The sequence below is a fragment of the Mandrillus leucophaeus genome, unplaced genomic scaffold (genome assembly GCF_000951045.1).
Source record: "Mandrillus leucophaeus isolate KB7577 unplaced genomic scaffold, Mleu.le_1.0 Scaffold857, whole genome shotgun sequence".
Lineage (NCBI taxonomy): Eukaryota > Metazoa > Chordata > Mammalia > Primates > Cercopithecidae > Mandrillus > Mandrillus leucophaeus.
In genome coordinates, this window is record NW_012109330.1 from 307,062 (window position 1) to 323,542 (window position 16,481).

At 40.3% G+C, this 16,481-nt stretch overlaps 1 protein-coding gene across 1 annotated transcript in view; it reads left to right on the top strand.

Annotated features, from left to right (window-relative positions):
- SORT1 (sortilin 1) overlaps window positions 1-16,481 on the top strand; it is an 84,833-nt gene continuing 68,352 nt past the window's right edge. The window contains 1 exon segment of the mRNA XM_011968717.1: window positions 1-125. Within this exon segment, the coding sequence (XP_011824107.1) occupies window positions 93-125 (33 nt within the window). The 5' untranslated portion in view covers window positions 1-92.

Here is a 16,481-nt window from a genome sequence, read left to right on the forward strand (position 1 = left end):
AGACATGAGGCTAGAGCTGGAGGAACCACAGGTAGAAATGGGGAGCCAAGAAGAGTTCCCCTTTCAGAGGCCGGCCATTGCTTTGGTCTTGGATGCGAAGGTTCCAGAGGAAAGCAGAACAGAGGGCGGGGCAGAACGTCCTTTATACTTGAAGTGCTAAATGTTTCCAAAAAACACTCCTAAACTTCTGGACCTGGTTGAAGAATGTGAGCCAAGGCATGAGGAAGCCAAGAGCTGTAAGTCGGTGATGCCTATGAACAGATTTTTCTCAACATTTGTGAACAAGGATAAGACTGAACTCTTGCTGATAATGTGCTTAACGGTTTGAATCATGGATCACTGGGCTGATTAGCTGGTCAGAGCCCTTTTGCTGATGTGGCTGGCTGACTTGCTTATGGGCCAAGAGCTGGGAGTAAAACATAGATGTCCCAACATGGTGCTGCATTTGGAAGTGTTTCATAGGAGTGTTGAAATCAATGCATTTGCTTCAGGGATAAGGCAAAGTTATGAGATCCCAGTTATAAGTAATATAGTTGTGAATTCTACTCTTCTCCTCAAGGTCATAGTACCCTCAGCAGAGCTGAACTAGCCTTTCTAAGCCTCCGTGTCCCATCACATAAAATGGAGGATTATCATGAAGTTTTGAAGAGAAAATATATGTTAAAATATTGTGAAACCTTGAAGTACCGTATGAGTATGATTCGTATAATTCCTTAATAAACCTGTTGATGTGTCACAGCCTCCACAGGGCCTGCTTGTCAGCCAGGTGATCCTGATAAATACAACCCTCGAGTCAAACCCTGAGGAGCATGTATATTAAAGCAGACGGATGAGGCATAAACGCATTTGGTTTATCACTTGGCAGAGCTGGATGACAGGCTTGAGTGGGGGTGGCAAGAATTAAAGTGAGTCAAGATTGGCAGAAGTGTAAGACATGTATGTAGTGGTTTTCTTTTTTTAAGCCTTTGTGATTATGTCAAACTTTTGTTAATATGATTGATGATGGTTTGAGGCAGTGGTTTGGGGGAACAGGATCTCAGGTATTAGACCTGGATTCAAACTTCAGTGGTGACCATGGACAAATTAACCTCTCTGAACTTTAGATTTTTCATCTATGAGATGGGAGTACTAATACTACTTCTTAGGGTCATTGTGAAGATTAAGAGATGGTATGGGGTTTAGTGTATATTCTTTTGTTGAGGATTTCTTGTGATGATTTTCTCTACAAAGCTTCTGACACATTACCAGTTAGATGCTTAAATATTTGTACATGTGCTTAATTTTTTTCATATCTCTAATATTTCTAGAGAATTATTATAGGTACTCACAAGAACTACATCTGGACTAAGATATATTAGCTCTGGCTAAGCAGGGTGGCTCACACCTATAATTCTAAGATTTTTGGAGTCTGAGGTGAGAGGATCGCTTGAGCCCATGAGTTTGAAACCAGCCTGGGCAATATAGTGAGACCCCATCTGTATAAAAAATATTTTTTAATTAGCCTGGTATGGTAACATACGCCGGTAGCCCTAGCCACACAGGAGTCTGAGGTGAGGTGATCACTTGAGCCAAGGAGTTTGAGGCTGTCGTGAGCTATGATTGCGCCACTGCATTCCAGCCAGGACAACAGAACGAGATACTGTCTTCCAAAAAAAACAAAAAAAAATTATTAGGGGTAGGTGGTAAGTGCACACCTGGAGTTCCAGCTATTTGGAAGGCTGAGGCAGGAGGATAGCTTGAGCCCAGGAGTTCAAAGCTATAGGGCACTGTGATTGCATCTGTGAATAACCACTGTACGCAAGCCTGGGCAACATAGTGAGGTCCCATATCTAAAAGGAAAAAAAAAAGTACTACTTGTATCACTGGACTCAGGATAAAAAAGAGGAGAGTGGGAGGTAGGGTTAGGGAGAGATCATCTATTCAAAATGCCCTTCCTTTCCTTCCTTTCCTTCCTTCCGTCTTCGGAGTCTGGCTCTGTTGCCCAGCCTGGAGTGCAGTGATGTGATCTCAGCTCACTGCAACCTCCACCTCCCGGGCTCAAGCAATTCTCTGCCTCAGCCCCCCAAGTAACTGGGATTACAGGTGTCTGCCACCACGCCTGGCTAATTTTTGTATTTTTAGTAGAGAAGGGGTTTCACCATCTTGGCCAGGCTAGTCTTAAACTTGTGATCCACCCACCGCGGCTTCCCAAAGTGCTGGGATTACAGGCGTGACCCATTGCACCCAGCCCAAAATGCCTTTCTTGAAGCTATGGGAGATGGAGAAGAAAATAATCAGATTAATAACCAGAAAACAGTAATCAGATACCTGGTCATCTGGTTATAATAGCTTCAAGCATATATGGTTAAATAGTTTTTGTTTTGTTTTAAAACAAAATTTAAAAATTTAAAAGACATGGTCTTTACTGTGTCACCGAGACTGGAATGCAGGGGTGTAATCATGGCTTGTTAGAACCTTGAATTCCTGGGCTCGAGTGATCCTCCTGCCTCAGCCTTTGCGTTAGCTAGGACTACAGGCACATATCCCTGTGCCTGGCTCGTAAATAGGTTTAAATAACTTAAAATTATTTATTTTTATTTATTTATTTTTTGAGACTGAGTCTCACTGTTGCCCTGCCTGGATGGAGTACAGTGGTATGATCTCAGCTCACTGCAACCTCTACCTCCTGGGTTCAAGTGATCCTCCTGCCTCAGCCTTCAAAGTAGCTGGGACTATAGGTGTGCACTACCACACCTGGCTAATTTTTGTATTTTTAGTAGAGATGGGGTTTCACCATGTTGGCCAGGTTGGTCTTGATCTCCTGACCTCAGGCGATCTGCCTGCCTCAGCCTCCCAAAGTGCTGGGATTACAGGTATGAACCACTGCACTTGGCCAAATTATTTTTTAAAGACTATAATTTAATAACAATTTTTCTTCCCCTTCATTAAGCTTTAATTTGTTAGAGTTAATGACTGTGGTTTAAGTTGATAGCTCTGAAATAGCACCTTGCATATTTCACCCTTTTAACTGAGCAGCTACTGTTAGCTTTGTGCTTTACTGACTGACCTCTGTGGTTTCAAGAAATATTGGTGAATGTGATAGGTACTTCTCAGGAACTTGAAAGAATAGCGGACTAGAATGTTGATGGAATTATTTTTTCTTATGTGCGTATTGCTTTTTTAAACTTTTAACAATTATTAACAAGTAGAGATGAGGTCTTACTATGCTGCCTAGGCTGTTCTCAAATTGCTGGGCTCAAATGATTCTTCTGCCTGGGCCTTCCAAAGTGGTAGGATTATAGGTGTGAGCCAACACACCCGGCCTGTGTGCATATTTATTTAACCTACTATTTCACCACTTCCTGGCCTATGTTAACGCTCTGTTCCAGTTAAAGTGACCTTCTAACCAGTCCCTCCAGCTCCCCATGTGGTTTTTGCTTCTCCATATTTGTTTTCATGGCTTTGTTCCTGTCTGAATGCCCTTCTAGCCCTTGTTAGTTTTTCCTGTTCTCCCCTATAATTTTGGACTATTCCATGTAATACAACACTTCTGTCTTGAGTTCAGTTTCATTTATAGAAGTTTTATTCCCTCAATGATAAACTCCTTAAAGGTAGGGTCCAGCTTGTACTATGAGTCCTTCATCACTTTTGCCTCCCACAATGCTGAAGAAAGAGTAGTCATGAAATGTGTAATCTGGAGTCAGACAGACATGATATTGAAGCCTTGCTCTGCCACTTACCAACTTTTTGACTTTGAGCAAATTACTTAATGTCTCTGAGCCTGCTGCTTTCTTTATAAATTAACAGTGAGTACCTTAATATATATAATACTAATATAATAAGTGCTTAGTAAAGGTTAAATATTATTGTTTTTCTTTAATTCAGCAGTGTTTATCAAGCACCTACATACATGAGGCACTGTATCAGGTCCTGGGAACTGGTGTAGAACACCAGACCTCTGCCTTGATGGAACTTTATGGACCAATAGAGAAAATGGCACTAAACGATATATAATTATAAATGTGATAACAACCAAGAAGAAAAATAGTAAACCACAGGAGAATAATTGACAGGTCTTTTTTAGTCTGGGGCATTAGGAAAGATTCACTGAGAAATTATTTAAACTGATACTTGAATAGAATTTTGCCGGGAAGAGTATCTCAGGCGGAGAGAACAACATGTTCATAAGGCCTGGGTCTAAAAGAGCTTGGCATACTCCAGGATCTGGAAGAAGGCCAGTGTGGTTGTAGCAGAGGGAATGGGGGAAGGGGTTAGCGCCCACACCCAAGGGATAAGCAGCCAGCCTTTATGGTTCTCTCGGCTCAGTCAGCTGGCAACTGGAGCATATTTCTTTGTCACTTTCTTTTCTTTAAAATGAACTAAGATATAGCCGTTAAATGCAAAAAATTATGAAATGTAGCTATTTATTGAGAAATGAATTGTTTCATGGAAGTGACTTTCAAAAACTAAGCCTGCCCTTTTGTAAGTGCCAAAGGGTTTTTGTTTGCTTGCTTTTTTAATGGAAATCTTTCTAATATACTTCTCTGCTTCTTGGTCAACAATATGAGTCTAGGTCACTAAGAAGATAATAAATTGTGCTGTGCCAGGACTGCTGTGGTTTGAATGTGCCTCCCCAAATTCATGTTTTAGGAACTTAATTGTCAATGTAACAGTATTAAGTGGTGGGTCTTTAAGAGGTATTATATCATGAGGGCACCAACTCATGAATGGATTAAGGCCTTTATCCCAGGAATGGGTTAATTATAATAGGGGAAGAGTTTGGTCCTATTTCTTTTCTTTTTTTCTTTTTCTTTTTTTCTTTTTTTTTTTTTTTTTTTTTTTTTTGAGACAGAGTCTCACTCTTTTGTCCAGGCTAGAGTGCAGAGTTGTGATCTCAGCTCACTGCAACCTCCACCTCCCAGGTTCAAGGGATTCTCATGCCTCTGCCTCCCAAGTAGCTGGAATTACAGGTGTGTGCCACCATGCCTGGCTAATTTTTGTATTTTTAGTAGGGATGGGGTTTCATCATGTTGGCCAGGCTGGTTTCAAACTCCTAACCTCAAGTGATCCACCTGCCTTGGCCTCCCAAAGTGCTGCGATTACAGGCATGAGCCACCATGCCTGGCCTGTTCCTATTTCTTTTCTGTGTCTCCTGTGCTTGCTTCCACTTTCTGCCATGGGATGATCCTCTACAGATGCCTATGCCATGCTTTTGGACTTCACAGCCTCCAAAACTGTGAGCTAAATAAACATCGTTTGTTTATAAATTGCCCAGTCTTGGATATTCTCTTATAGCAACTGAAAATGGACTAAGACATGACTCACAGTATTTTAATGTGGTATAATATTTAATACCCACAGGGGCTATTGAGATATATGGGCTATCTTCTCCCATTTCAAATGTCCTAGATTATAAACTTAATGCCATTGTCTGCCTGTTTGCTTTTTTCCTGCAGAAATGATATTCCCTTTGTAATTCCTCTTGTCATATCCTCTTCCTCTTGCTGTTGTCCCTGTCTGTCTCTACATATATCACCCTCAAATTTGATTTGCTTCCTCTGTATGCTAAGAAAGCAGATTTCTAACATTAGACAATTCTAACCAGTTTAGTAAATTGAATTAGAGTGATGGTCTGCAGATTTCTCTTAGAAGTCAAATGCACAGATTTTTAATGCATAATAGTGGCATCAGAGGTCTCCTTGCTTCTTTTCAGTGCGTATCCAGGTTGCTGAGGCATCTAAATCATGGAGGTTGCTGTTGCCCCTCTCCTTTGAACACTGGCCTATTGTGGAGCAGGGAGCTGATCTCCAAAACAACAAAATCCCAGATACATAGCAGTTGAAAAGCAAACTCAGTGACTGAATTGTTGATGAGTCATAGAATTTTAAAGCTTAGAAAGACTAGAAAGATTGTCATTCTAGCCCCCTCACTTTGGTAATGATGTCAGGTTGTGCTGCCCAGTTTCACGCAGCGTTTTGCAGAGCTGGAAATAAAATTCGGGTTGACTGATTATTAGCCTGGTACTCTCCTCTGTATCATGCTCCCTCAGAAAACTCTGAATAATTAAATAGATTTGAAAACTTGTACATTATTTTGTAGTTAATTTTTTCATTTCCAAGAATAGACTCCATGAGAACTGGGACATTTGTGATCTTATTTCTGGCTCATGTTTTATGATTCTAGCAGTGCCTAATTTAATAGAACTATATTCTGTTAGGATTTTCTTCCTGCCTGCAAAAGCGTCACTCAGGTTGTGTTCTAGGCCTCACTGGGCTTTGGAAGACTAATCCTAGATCCCCAGTCTTTGTGGGATCACCAATGCCTTGCCTTCGTAATCCTCAGTTTTACTCCTGAGGAAATGGATTCCCAACAGAGAAAATGATTTGTGCCTACCATCCCAACCAGTTAGTTACTGGGCGAGGCTTAACGTTCTTTCGTAGTTTTATTTTCAGTGTGACAGGCTGACTTCTGTAGATTAAAAGTCTAGTGTGTTTAGCCTTTCTTTTTAGATTTCTGTACGTAAGATGCCTGTTGATAGGGTATAATCTTCAGTAGCTCAGAGCATGTATCATCACAGCACATGGTAGGCATGCAGACATATTTGTTGAAAGAGGGCATGTATGTGAAGAATGCCATCATTGAATTCACCTCCTTCTTTGCTTGTCAAAAAGGCTGCTCCTAATGGGTACATGGTCAGGCCGTCAGCAAGTGGCTTTTAAGCTGGGCCTTGCCTTGGGAAAACTGACCTACACGCAGTAGTGCCAGTGTTAGTTTTTTCAGTGTTTTATTTTTGATCATGTGTGTAACTAAAGATAGAAGTTTCTCATGACTGGATTTTTTTCCAAGCTACAGTGACTCTTGGGCCCAACTTTAAATTTTCCAAGCTTATGGTAACAGTAATTTAATTTGGCTTTTAGTTTAATTAGATGTGAAGATGGTTGTTTCCATGAAGAATCTTGTGAGCAGAACCTAGGGGGTATTCAGATGATCCCAGAAATGGACATTGTGCTAATTCATGAACTCTGAAGTGTGGGGGCCTCCTGCTTTAAGATGGTAGGCAATAAATGCTTGGATGAGTCTTATATCATCAGCTCTCAAGGTGGATGCCTTTTACAGAAGGTAGTACAAGCTGTCCCCTGCTTTCTAACATAATGAATTCCTGAAAATCTATTTGACAGTCAGATGGCAGCTATAAATGCCAGCCAGTTACTTCTGCTTCGGAGCTCCCCTACTGAGGGCAGTAGATGGCTGTTGGTACCATCTGGGACACCAGAAATCACTATTCAATAGGTAATGGACAAAAGGCTCTGAATGTGACTCTGAAAAGGCAGCTTAGTGTATCAGTGATTAATGATATTAGGAGGTCTACCTTACATCAGGACCGCCTATGTTCCTGTGCCTCAGTGTAGCAGGGGCTCTTGACCTATCCTATAACCTTCCGGTATATCTGTTAGCTAGTGTAATATAAATAAGAATAAACTAACATGCATCCGGGCGCGGTGGTTCACGCCTGTAATCCCAGCACTTTGGGAGGCTGAGGCGGGCGGATCACTTGAGGTCAGGAGTTCAAAACCATCCTGGCCAACATGGTAAAACCCCGTCTCTACTAAAAATACAAACATTAGCCAGGCCTGGTGGCATGCACCTGTAATCTTAGCTACTGGGAAGGCTGAGGCATGAGACTTGCTTGAACCTGGAAGATGGAGGTTGCAGTGAGCTGAGATCACACCACTGCACTCCAGCCTGGGTAACAGAGTGAGACTTTGCCCCAAAAAAATAAATTAATTAATTAACATGGTCTATGTGTACTTTTTATATCACCCTTTATACTTTTTCTTTTTTTTTTTTTTAAACTAAAAATAGCTTACTTATATAGTTTTATTTTAAAAATGATTTCTGCCAATTGGAGGTAGAATGAGAGTAATTCATGCACTCTAGAAAAACTATAAAGAAGAGTGCACCTGTGTCAATTCTACAATACGACGGTTGCTATTGGTATTTTAAAGGGTATCCTTCCAGATATCTTTTTTTTTTTTTTTTAGAGACAGTGTTGCTTTGTCATCAAGAGTAGAGTGCAGTGGTACAATCATGGCTGACTGTAGCCTTGACCTCCTAGGCTCAAACAATGTATCTGGGACTACAGGTGCTTGCCACCAGGCCTGGGTAGTTTTTATTGTTGTTGTTGGTTTTGTGGAGGCAAAGTCTCACTATGTTGCCCAGGCTGTTCTTAAACTCCTGAGCTTAAGCAATTGCAATTGTCCTGCCTCAGCCTCCCAAAGTGCTAGGATTATAGGTGTGAGCCACTGTTCCCGGTCCCAGATATCATTTTAACCATAAATATGCACATATGATGTCACATGCTGTTTTGTAGCCTGCTTTTTACTAATATGCTATGAATATCTTTCAGTGTCAGTAAATACCTGAAACATTTTTGTTTTTGTTTTTTAAAATTTTTTTAAATGTTTCTTTTTTTCCCTGTTCTTGAAACATTTTTAATAGCACCTGATATATTGTTATATGGTATAACATAATTTACTTAACAAAGCTCCAGTTCTTCATTTATAATATACAGGTATAGTAATATCTCATGGGGTTATGTGGATTAAATAATAATGTGTATAAGATACCTAACACAGAAGATGACATGTGAGGAATGTTCAATAGTTGTTAGCTGCAGGAATCACCCCAATATATGGCATCTTTTATAAAGATGTGTGATTATCCCCTTACGACAAATTCCTAAGAATAGGATTTGCTCGGTCACGTGATATGGATGTTTTCATTTTTTATTTGCATCACCAAATAGCTCTCCGGAAAAATTACAGCAATTTATGTACTCCCACCCACCATAGAAGAAGGTACTCTGGTCCCTATGCTGTCACTGGATACATTTTGTCAAGTCTTTTAATCTTTGCCAGTCTGAAAGGCAAAAATGTCATATTATTTTTCGTTTTCTTTCTTGGCTCACTGCAGCCTCTACCTCCTGGGCTCAAGCTACCCTCCCATCTCAGCCTCCTGAGTAGCTGGGACTACAGGTGCACACCACCATACCCGGCTAATTTTTTTTAAATTTTTGGTGGAGACAGGATTTTGCCATGTTGCCCAGGCTGGTCTCAAATTCCTGGGCTTAAGTGATCCTTCCGCCTTAGCTTCCCAAAGCGCTGGGATTACAGGTGTGAGGCACTGCACCAGCCTGTTTTTGTTTTTTTTTTTTTTTTTTTTTAGAGATTAAATAGCTTTTCATATGTATATTGGCCATTTCTTTGTCCTTCTATGAATTGGGTGCTCATGTTCTTTGCCTGTTTTCCAAAAACCTGTTTGAGGTTTTGACCTGTTTCTTATTGATTTGAAAACCTTTGTATATTAATATTTTATCATGTTACAAATAATTTTGTATTAATTGAAACCCTTTTATATTAATTGAAACCCTTTCTACATTAATATTTTGTCATGTTAGAAATAATTTTCCCCAGTTTTTTTCAGCTTTCTCTTTGGTGTTTTGCAATTTAAACTTTTTACATAGTCAAAGTAAATCCTTAAATATTGGTTCTGATTTTTGTAGCATTTTTGTAAAAGTCTTCCCATTCCAAGATTATAAAAATATTCCCTTATACTTCTGGTATCGTTTTTTGACCCAGAGTCTCACTCTGTCACCCAGGCTGGAGTACAGTGGTGCCATCACAGATCACTACAGCCTCGAACTCCCAGGCTCAAGCAATCCTCCCACCTCAACCTTCTGAGTAGCTGGGACCACAAACGCATGCTGTGCCACCACACCTGGCTATTGTTTTTTGTTTGTTTGTTTTCTTTTTTGGTAGAGACAGGATCTCACTATGTTGCCCAAGCTGGTCTCAAACTCCTGGGCTCAAGCAATCCACCCACCTTGGCCTCCCAAAGTGCTAGGATTACAGGCGTGAGCCACTGTGCCTGGCCATTTCTAGTATTTTTATAATTTACTTTTTTTACATTTAAATCTTCTCCTTATATGGAATTTATTTAGGCATTTTAAGAAGGGAGTTATGAATTCAGCTTTTTATTTTTTATTTTTCCAAATAGCCAGTTTTTCCAGTGTTTTTATACCACTAACTTGAAGTGCTAGCTTTATCATGTGCTAAAAGAAACCTCATCCATTCCTGGATCTGTTTTACTCTATTGATTTGTCTATTCCTGCGCCAGTAACTCTGTCATGGGATTAATAAATTTTTCCAAAAGTGGCAATAATTTCATGCTCATCTGCTCCTGGTAGAATCAAGCTGACATTTTACCCAACTACTCTTAAACTTCTTGGCTTCTGTGCTTCCTCTCCTGGGGTAGGATTAGGTCATCTGAATTACAGTATTTGCTCTGGGCTCCTCAGAGTACTGGCTTTTGGACTGTTGAGCAGAGAAACAACATATTTACATAGTTTTCCTTAATTTTGACCTGTTTCTGGATCAGACATTTAGCTGACTCCTTAGCAATATGTAGTGACCAGATCATGTTCTCTTTGTGCCAAATGAAGCTTGTCCAACTCACAGCCCGCGGGCCACATGTGGCCCAGGGTGGCTTTGAATGCGACCCAATACAAATCCATAAACTTTCTTAAAACGTTATGAGATTTTTTTGTATGATTTCTTTTTAAGCTCATTAGCTATTGTTAGTGTTAGTGTATTTTATGTGTGGCCCAAGACGATTCTTCTGCCAGTGTGGCCCGGGGAAGCCAAAAGATTGGACACCCTTGTGCTAAATAATCTGTCTCTTAGGCATGCTACATTAAAGCAACACAGCCTTTTTTTTTTTTTTGAGATGGAATTTCACTTTGTCGCCCAGGCCAGAGTGCAGTGGCGCAACCTTGGCTCACTGCAACCTCTGCCTCCTGGGTTCAAGCGATTCTTCTGCCTCAGCCTCCTGAGTAGCTGGGCCTACAGGTGCGTGCCACCACGCCCGGCTAATTTTTGTATTTTTGGTAGAGATGGAGTTTGACTGTATTGGTCAGGCTAGTCTTGAACTCCTGACCTGAGGTGATCCACCCGCCTCGTCCTCCCAAGGTGCTGAGATTACAGGTGTGAGCCATCATGCCTGGCCTACAGCTGTTGTTTACCAGAAACAAAACATGCTTCAACTCTCCCCACACTCTCCATTTGAATCATTTATACAACTAACACATAATATCTTTATATATATATAAAGTGCTTTATATGCTATATATAAATATTAATTTATATTAATATAACATGACAAAATATTAATATATATGCTATATGTATATAAAGTGCTATATATATGCTATATATATATAAAGTGCTATATGTATATAAAATATTCACTCTACCTTCTGTTGGATGGACTCTGCAACATAGTACTAGATGTTTTTGTATGATTCATTATTTTAATATTATAGAACATTCTTTGGTAATATTGTGTCAGAGGTTTTGGGTTTTCCCTTCTTATAGGAATTATTCTGCCTTTCAGTTCTTTCTAGCAACAAAGCTTTATCCTCTGTTCATATTTCTTTTATTCTTCTTACTTTGCCTTGATTAGAGCAATTGAACCATAACTTATTGACTCATTATTTTCAGCTGTATATATCGTCAGACACCATTCTTGTCTAAGTGATCCAGTGGCTTCTCTCACCTTTCTTTGGTCTTTCAAGCCAGGAGTACTATTTCTAAAATGTCTTCTTAAAGATATTTCCTTTTCTTCATTTTTATTTTCCTTCTATTTCAACCTTAACTTCCTTTATTCTGACCTTGAGATTCTTCTTCTTATTATTATTTAAATATAGACAGGTTCTCTCTCTGTTGTCCAGACTAGAGTACAGTGGCATGATCATAGCTTACTGCAACCTCGAATTCCTGGGCTTAAGTGATCCTCCTACTTCAGCTCCTGAGTAGCTAGAACTACAGGTGTGCACCACCATGCTTGGCTGATTTTTAAATTTTTTGTAGAGATGGGGGTCACTATATTGCCCAGGCTGGTCTTGAACTTGTGGACTCAAGTGACCCTCCCACCTCAGCCTCCCAGTGTGCTGGGATTACAGGCATAAACCACCATACTCAGCCTGAAATTCTTTTTTTATTTTAACAAGTCTTAATAGCATTTACTGTATACTCAGCATTTTACTAAAGGGTGATATTAATAGATTTTATTTGTGTTCTTTGAAAATTTTCAAAATACTTGCATGTTATCTTCCTGTATGTTCTACCTGCACCGCTGCCTTCTCTCATTGCCTTGCTCTTGCTTATATCTGCCTCCCAACTCTGTAAACTCTGCTTAAATCTCAGTATTCATACCTTTATTTTTTCACTTGAAATTTGAATTTCTCTTCTATATAGACTACCCCTGCTCAATGCCTCTAAACACTTAGATGTGTTCAGGGCATCTTTACCAATGTTTAGCTACATGAAGCTAATGGTAACTACAATGGGAAGGAGAGGAGTAAGGTCACCATCATGTGTGAACAGCTAAGAACACATGCCATTGTATAACAGTGTCTTGGCTGGCTGGAAGAGCATAGGAATAACTCTATTCAGCCATTATTTACTGAGACAGCAGTAACCGTGTTAGAAGGAAGATTACACACAGATCAATAATGTTAGTTCAGGACAAACAGCTATCGTGAATTAAAAAAAAAAATTACTAAGAAAAAGAAAGAACGTTAGTAGCAGGAGTTCGTGAATAGACTTTTATGAAAATGTTTGTGGAGCATCTAGTATGTATAAGACCTTGTTCTAGGCCTGATGGGTAATACCAAATTATAGTGTCTGCCATTAAGAAGTTATAGCATAATTTGAGAGGAAGACAAATATGTAAATAGTTCTACATGTATAGTTTATGTGTACATATAGTTTACATTTATATATATATATAAAAATAGTTATAGTACAAGGAGTGTCTGTAAATGCTATGAGGGTAATACTTAGGAAGAGGAGATCACTTTGAGCTGTGATAATTACAAACCAGAATGGTTTGTTTTGCAGTGAAAAATGGGACTTTGGCTGTGTTTCAGATCTTTTGCACTGGTGTAGTCCGTCCCTGGTGGCTGTCAAAAAGAAACACCCACCGTAGAATGCTGAGGAGCGATGGACAAGTGCGGAAACACAGAACTTTTCCTTTTTGAAACGTGCGTTTTTTTTTCAACTTTTAGATTTAGGGGTATATGTGCAGGTTTGTTACCTGGGTATATCATGTGATGCTGGAATACAAATGCTTCCATCACTCAGGTAGTGAACATAGCACCCAACGGTTAGTTTTTCAATACTCACCTCTGTCCCTCCTCTAATAATCCCGTTTCTATTGTTGCCATCTTTATAGTCTGTGAGTACCCAGTGTTTACCTCCCATTATAAGCGAGAGCATGTGGTATTTGGTTTTCTGTTTCTGTGTTAATTTGCTTAGCGTAATGGCCTCCATCTGCATCCATGTTGCTGCAAGGGACAGGCATTCGTTTTATGGCTCCATAGTATTACATGGTGTATATAGACCATATTTTCTTTATCCAGTCCACTGCTGATGGGCACCTAGGTTGATTCCATGTCTTTGCTATTGTCCGTAGAGCGATAATTAACATAGTGCATGTGTCTTTTTGGTAGAATGATTTGTTTTCTTTTGGATATATACCCAGTAACGGGATTGTTGGGTCAGATCATAGTTCTCTTTTAAGTTCTCTGAGAAATCTCCAAATCGCTTTTCACAGTGGCTGAACATTCCCTCCAACAGTATATAATCATTCCCTTTTCTCCACAGCCTCACCAGTATCTGGGTTTTTTTTTTTTTTTTTTTTGATGTTTTAATAATAGTAGTCACTCTTTCTAGTATGAGATGGTATCTCATTGTGAAACCTGCATTTTTGAAAAATAGTTTCACTTGCTATAGAATTACAGCTTGACTGTTTTTTACGCAGTACTTTAAATATGTTACTCCACTGTCTGGCTTGTATTGTAGGAAAAGTCTGCTATCATTCTTTGTTTCTCTGTATGTAATGTCATCTTTTTTGTGGATGCTTTTAAGATTTTTCTCTATTGCTGATTTTAGATTATTTGACTGTGATATGATGTGCTTTGGTGTATTTTTCACCATGTTTCTTGAGCTTCGGGTTTCTGAGCTTCTTGGATCTCTGGGTTTATCCTTTTCATCACCTTTGGGGAAATTTTGGCTATTATATCTTAACTTTTTTTTCTGTCTCCAGCCCAGCCTCCTCTAGATGCCCTGATTGCATATATAATCAGCTGCCTGAAGTTGTTCTACTTCAAAAAGAATGACAGAGCCATCGCTGAGCTATAGAACAACTTCAAGAACATTTGTAGAAACTAGAACATTTTCTAAATTGATGGCTCTGTTCGTTTTTTGTCTTTTCTTATCTCTGTGTTTCACTTTGGATAGTTTCTGTTGGTATGGCTTCAGGTTCACACTCATCTCTTCTACAGTGTCTAATCTCCTGTTCAGCCTATCCAGTGTTTGTTTTGTTTGTTTGTTTGTTTGTTTTTGAGACGGAGTCTCACTCTGTCGTTCAGGTGGAGTTCAGTGGTGCAATCTCGGCTTAATACAGCCTCCACCTCCCAGGTTCAAGCAATTCTTCTGCCTCAGCCTTGTGAGTAGCTGGGACTACAGGTGTATGTCACCACACCTGGCTAGTTTTTGTATTTTTAGTAGAGGCAAGTTTTCACTATGTTGGCAAGGCTGGTCTCGAACTTCTGAACTCAGGTGATCTGCCCACCTCAGCCTCCCAAAGTCCTGGGATTACAGGTATGAGCCACAGCGCCCTATCCAGTATACTTTTCATCTCAAACATTGTAATTCTCATTTCTACAAGTCTAATTTAAGTCTTGTTTTTTTTTTTTGAAACAGTGTTTCACTCTTGTTACCCAAGCTGGAGTGCAGTGGTGCAGTCTCTGCTCACTGCAACCTCTGCCTTCTGGGTTCAAGTGATTCTCCTCCCTCAGCCTCCTGAGTAGCTGGGATTACAGGTACCCACCACCACACCTGGCTAATTTTTAGTATTTTAGTAATTTTAGTATTTTTAGTAGAGATGGGATCTCACCATGTTGGCCAGGCTGGTCTTGAACTTCTGACCTCAAGTGATCTGCCCACTTTGGCCTGCCAAAATGCTGGGATTATAGGCATGAGCCACCGCGCCTGGCCTGATTTAAGTCAAAAATTTTTTTTCTTTAACATTCTCAATCCATTCTCTAATTTCTTGTGGAGTACAGTTATAACTGTTTCAGTGTCCTTATCTACTAATTATCTTTGTTATTTCTGAGTCAGTTTGATTTTTCTCTTCATTATGGGTCCTGATTTCTTCTTTGCGTGCCTGGTTATGTTTTGTTTTTTTTTTTTTTTTGAGATGGAGTCTCACTCTGTTGCCCAGGCTGGAGTGCAGTGGTGCGATCTCGGCTCACTGCAAGCTCCGCCTCCCGGGTTCACGCCATTCTCCTGCCTCAGCCTCTCAAGTAGCTGGGACTACAGGCGCCCGCCACCACACCCGGCTAATTTTTTTTGTATTTTAGTAGAGACGGGGTTTCACCGTGCTAGCCAGGATGGTCTCGATCTCCTGACCTCGTAATCCGCCCGTCTTGGCCTCCCAAAGTGCTGGGATTACAGGCGTGAGCCACCGGGCCCGGCGCCTCGTTATTTTTAAAAATTTATTTTAAGAGACAGGGTCTTGCTCTGTTGCTCAGGCTGGAGTGCAGTGGTATAATCATAGCTCACTGTAGCCTCAAACTCCTGGGCTCAAGAGATCCTTCTGCCTCAGCCTCCCAAGTAGCGAGGGCTAACGAGCATGTGTAACCATGCCTAGCTGATTTTTTTTAAATTGTTTTTGTGGAAATGGGGGTCTTGCTACATTGCCCAAGCTAGCTTCGAACTCCTGGCCTCAAGTGATCCTCCCACCTCGGCTTCCCAAAGGGCAGGGATTATAGACGTGAGCTACTGCACCTACCCACCTGATGATTTTTCAGTTGGATATTGTGAGTTTTTGCTTGTTGGATGCTAGATATTTTTGTATTCTTATAAATATTCTTGAACTTTGTTCTGGAACACTGATTACTTGGAAACAGTTTGATCCTTTTGGGTCTTGCTTTTAAGCTTGTTTTAGGCGGGACCAGCACAGTATTAAGTCTGGGGTTATTTTTCCTTACCACAGAGGTAAATGTTTCTGAGTACTCTACCCAATTTCCTTGAAATACAAGGTTTCCTATTATGGTTGCTGGGAACAAGGATTATTCCTGTTCCTGTGTGAGGTCTGAGTATTGTTCTCTGCCATCCTTTCAGGTAATTATTTCCCTGGCCTCAGGTAGTTTCCTCACATGCGTGTGCTGTTTGGTGTTCAGCGGAAGACTTGGTGGGGTGGCAGGGGAGGCCCACTGCTCAGATCTCCAGAAATTTTTTTCTTTGTAAGTCTTTCTGCTCTAATCTTCTGCCCTGTGAACCTCTTTGGCCTCCCCAGACTATCAGCTTCCTCTCTTCAGTTTAGGGAGAACTCTGGGCTCTGCCTGGGTGCCCCTCCCCTGTACTGTGCCTGAAATT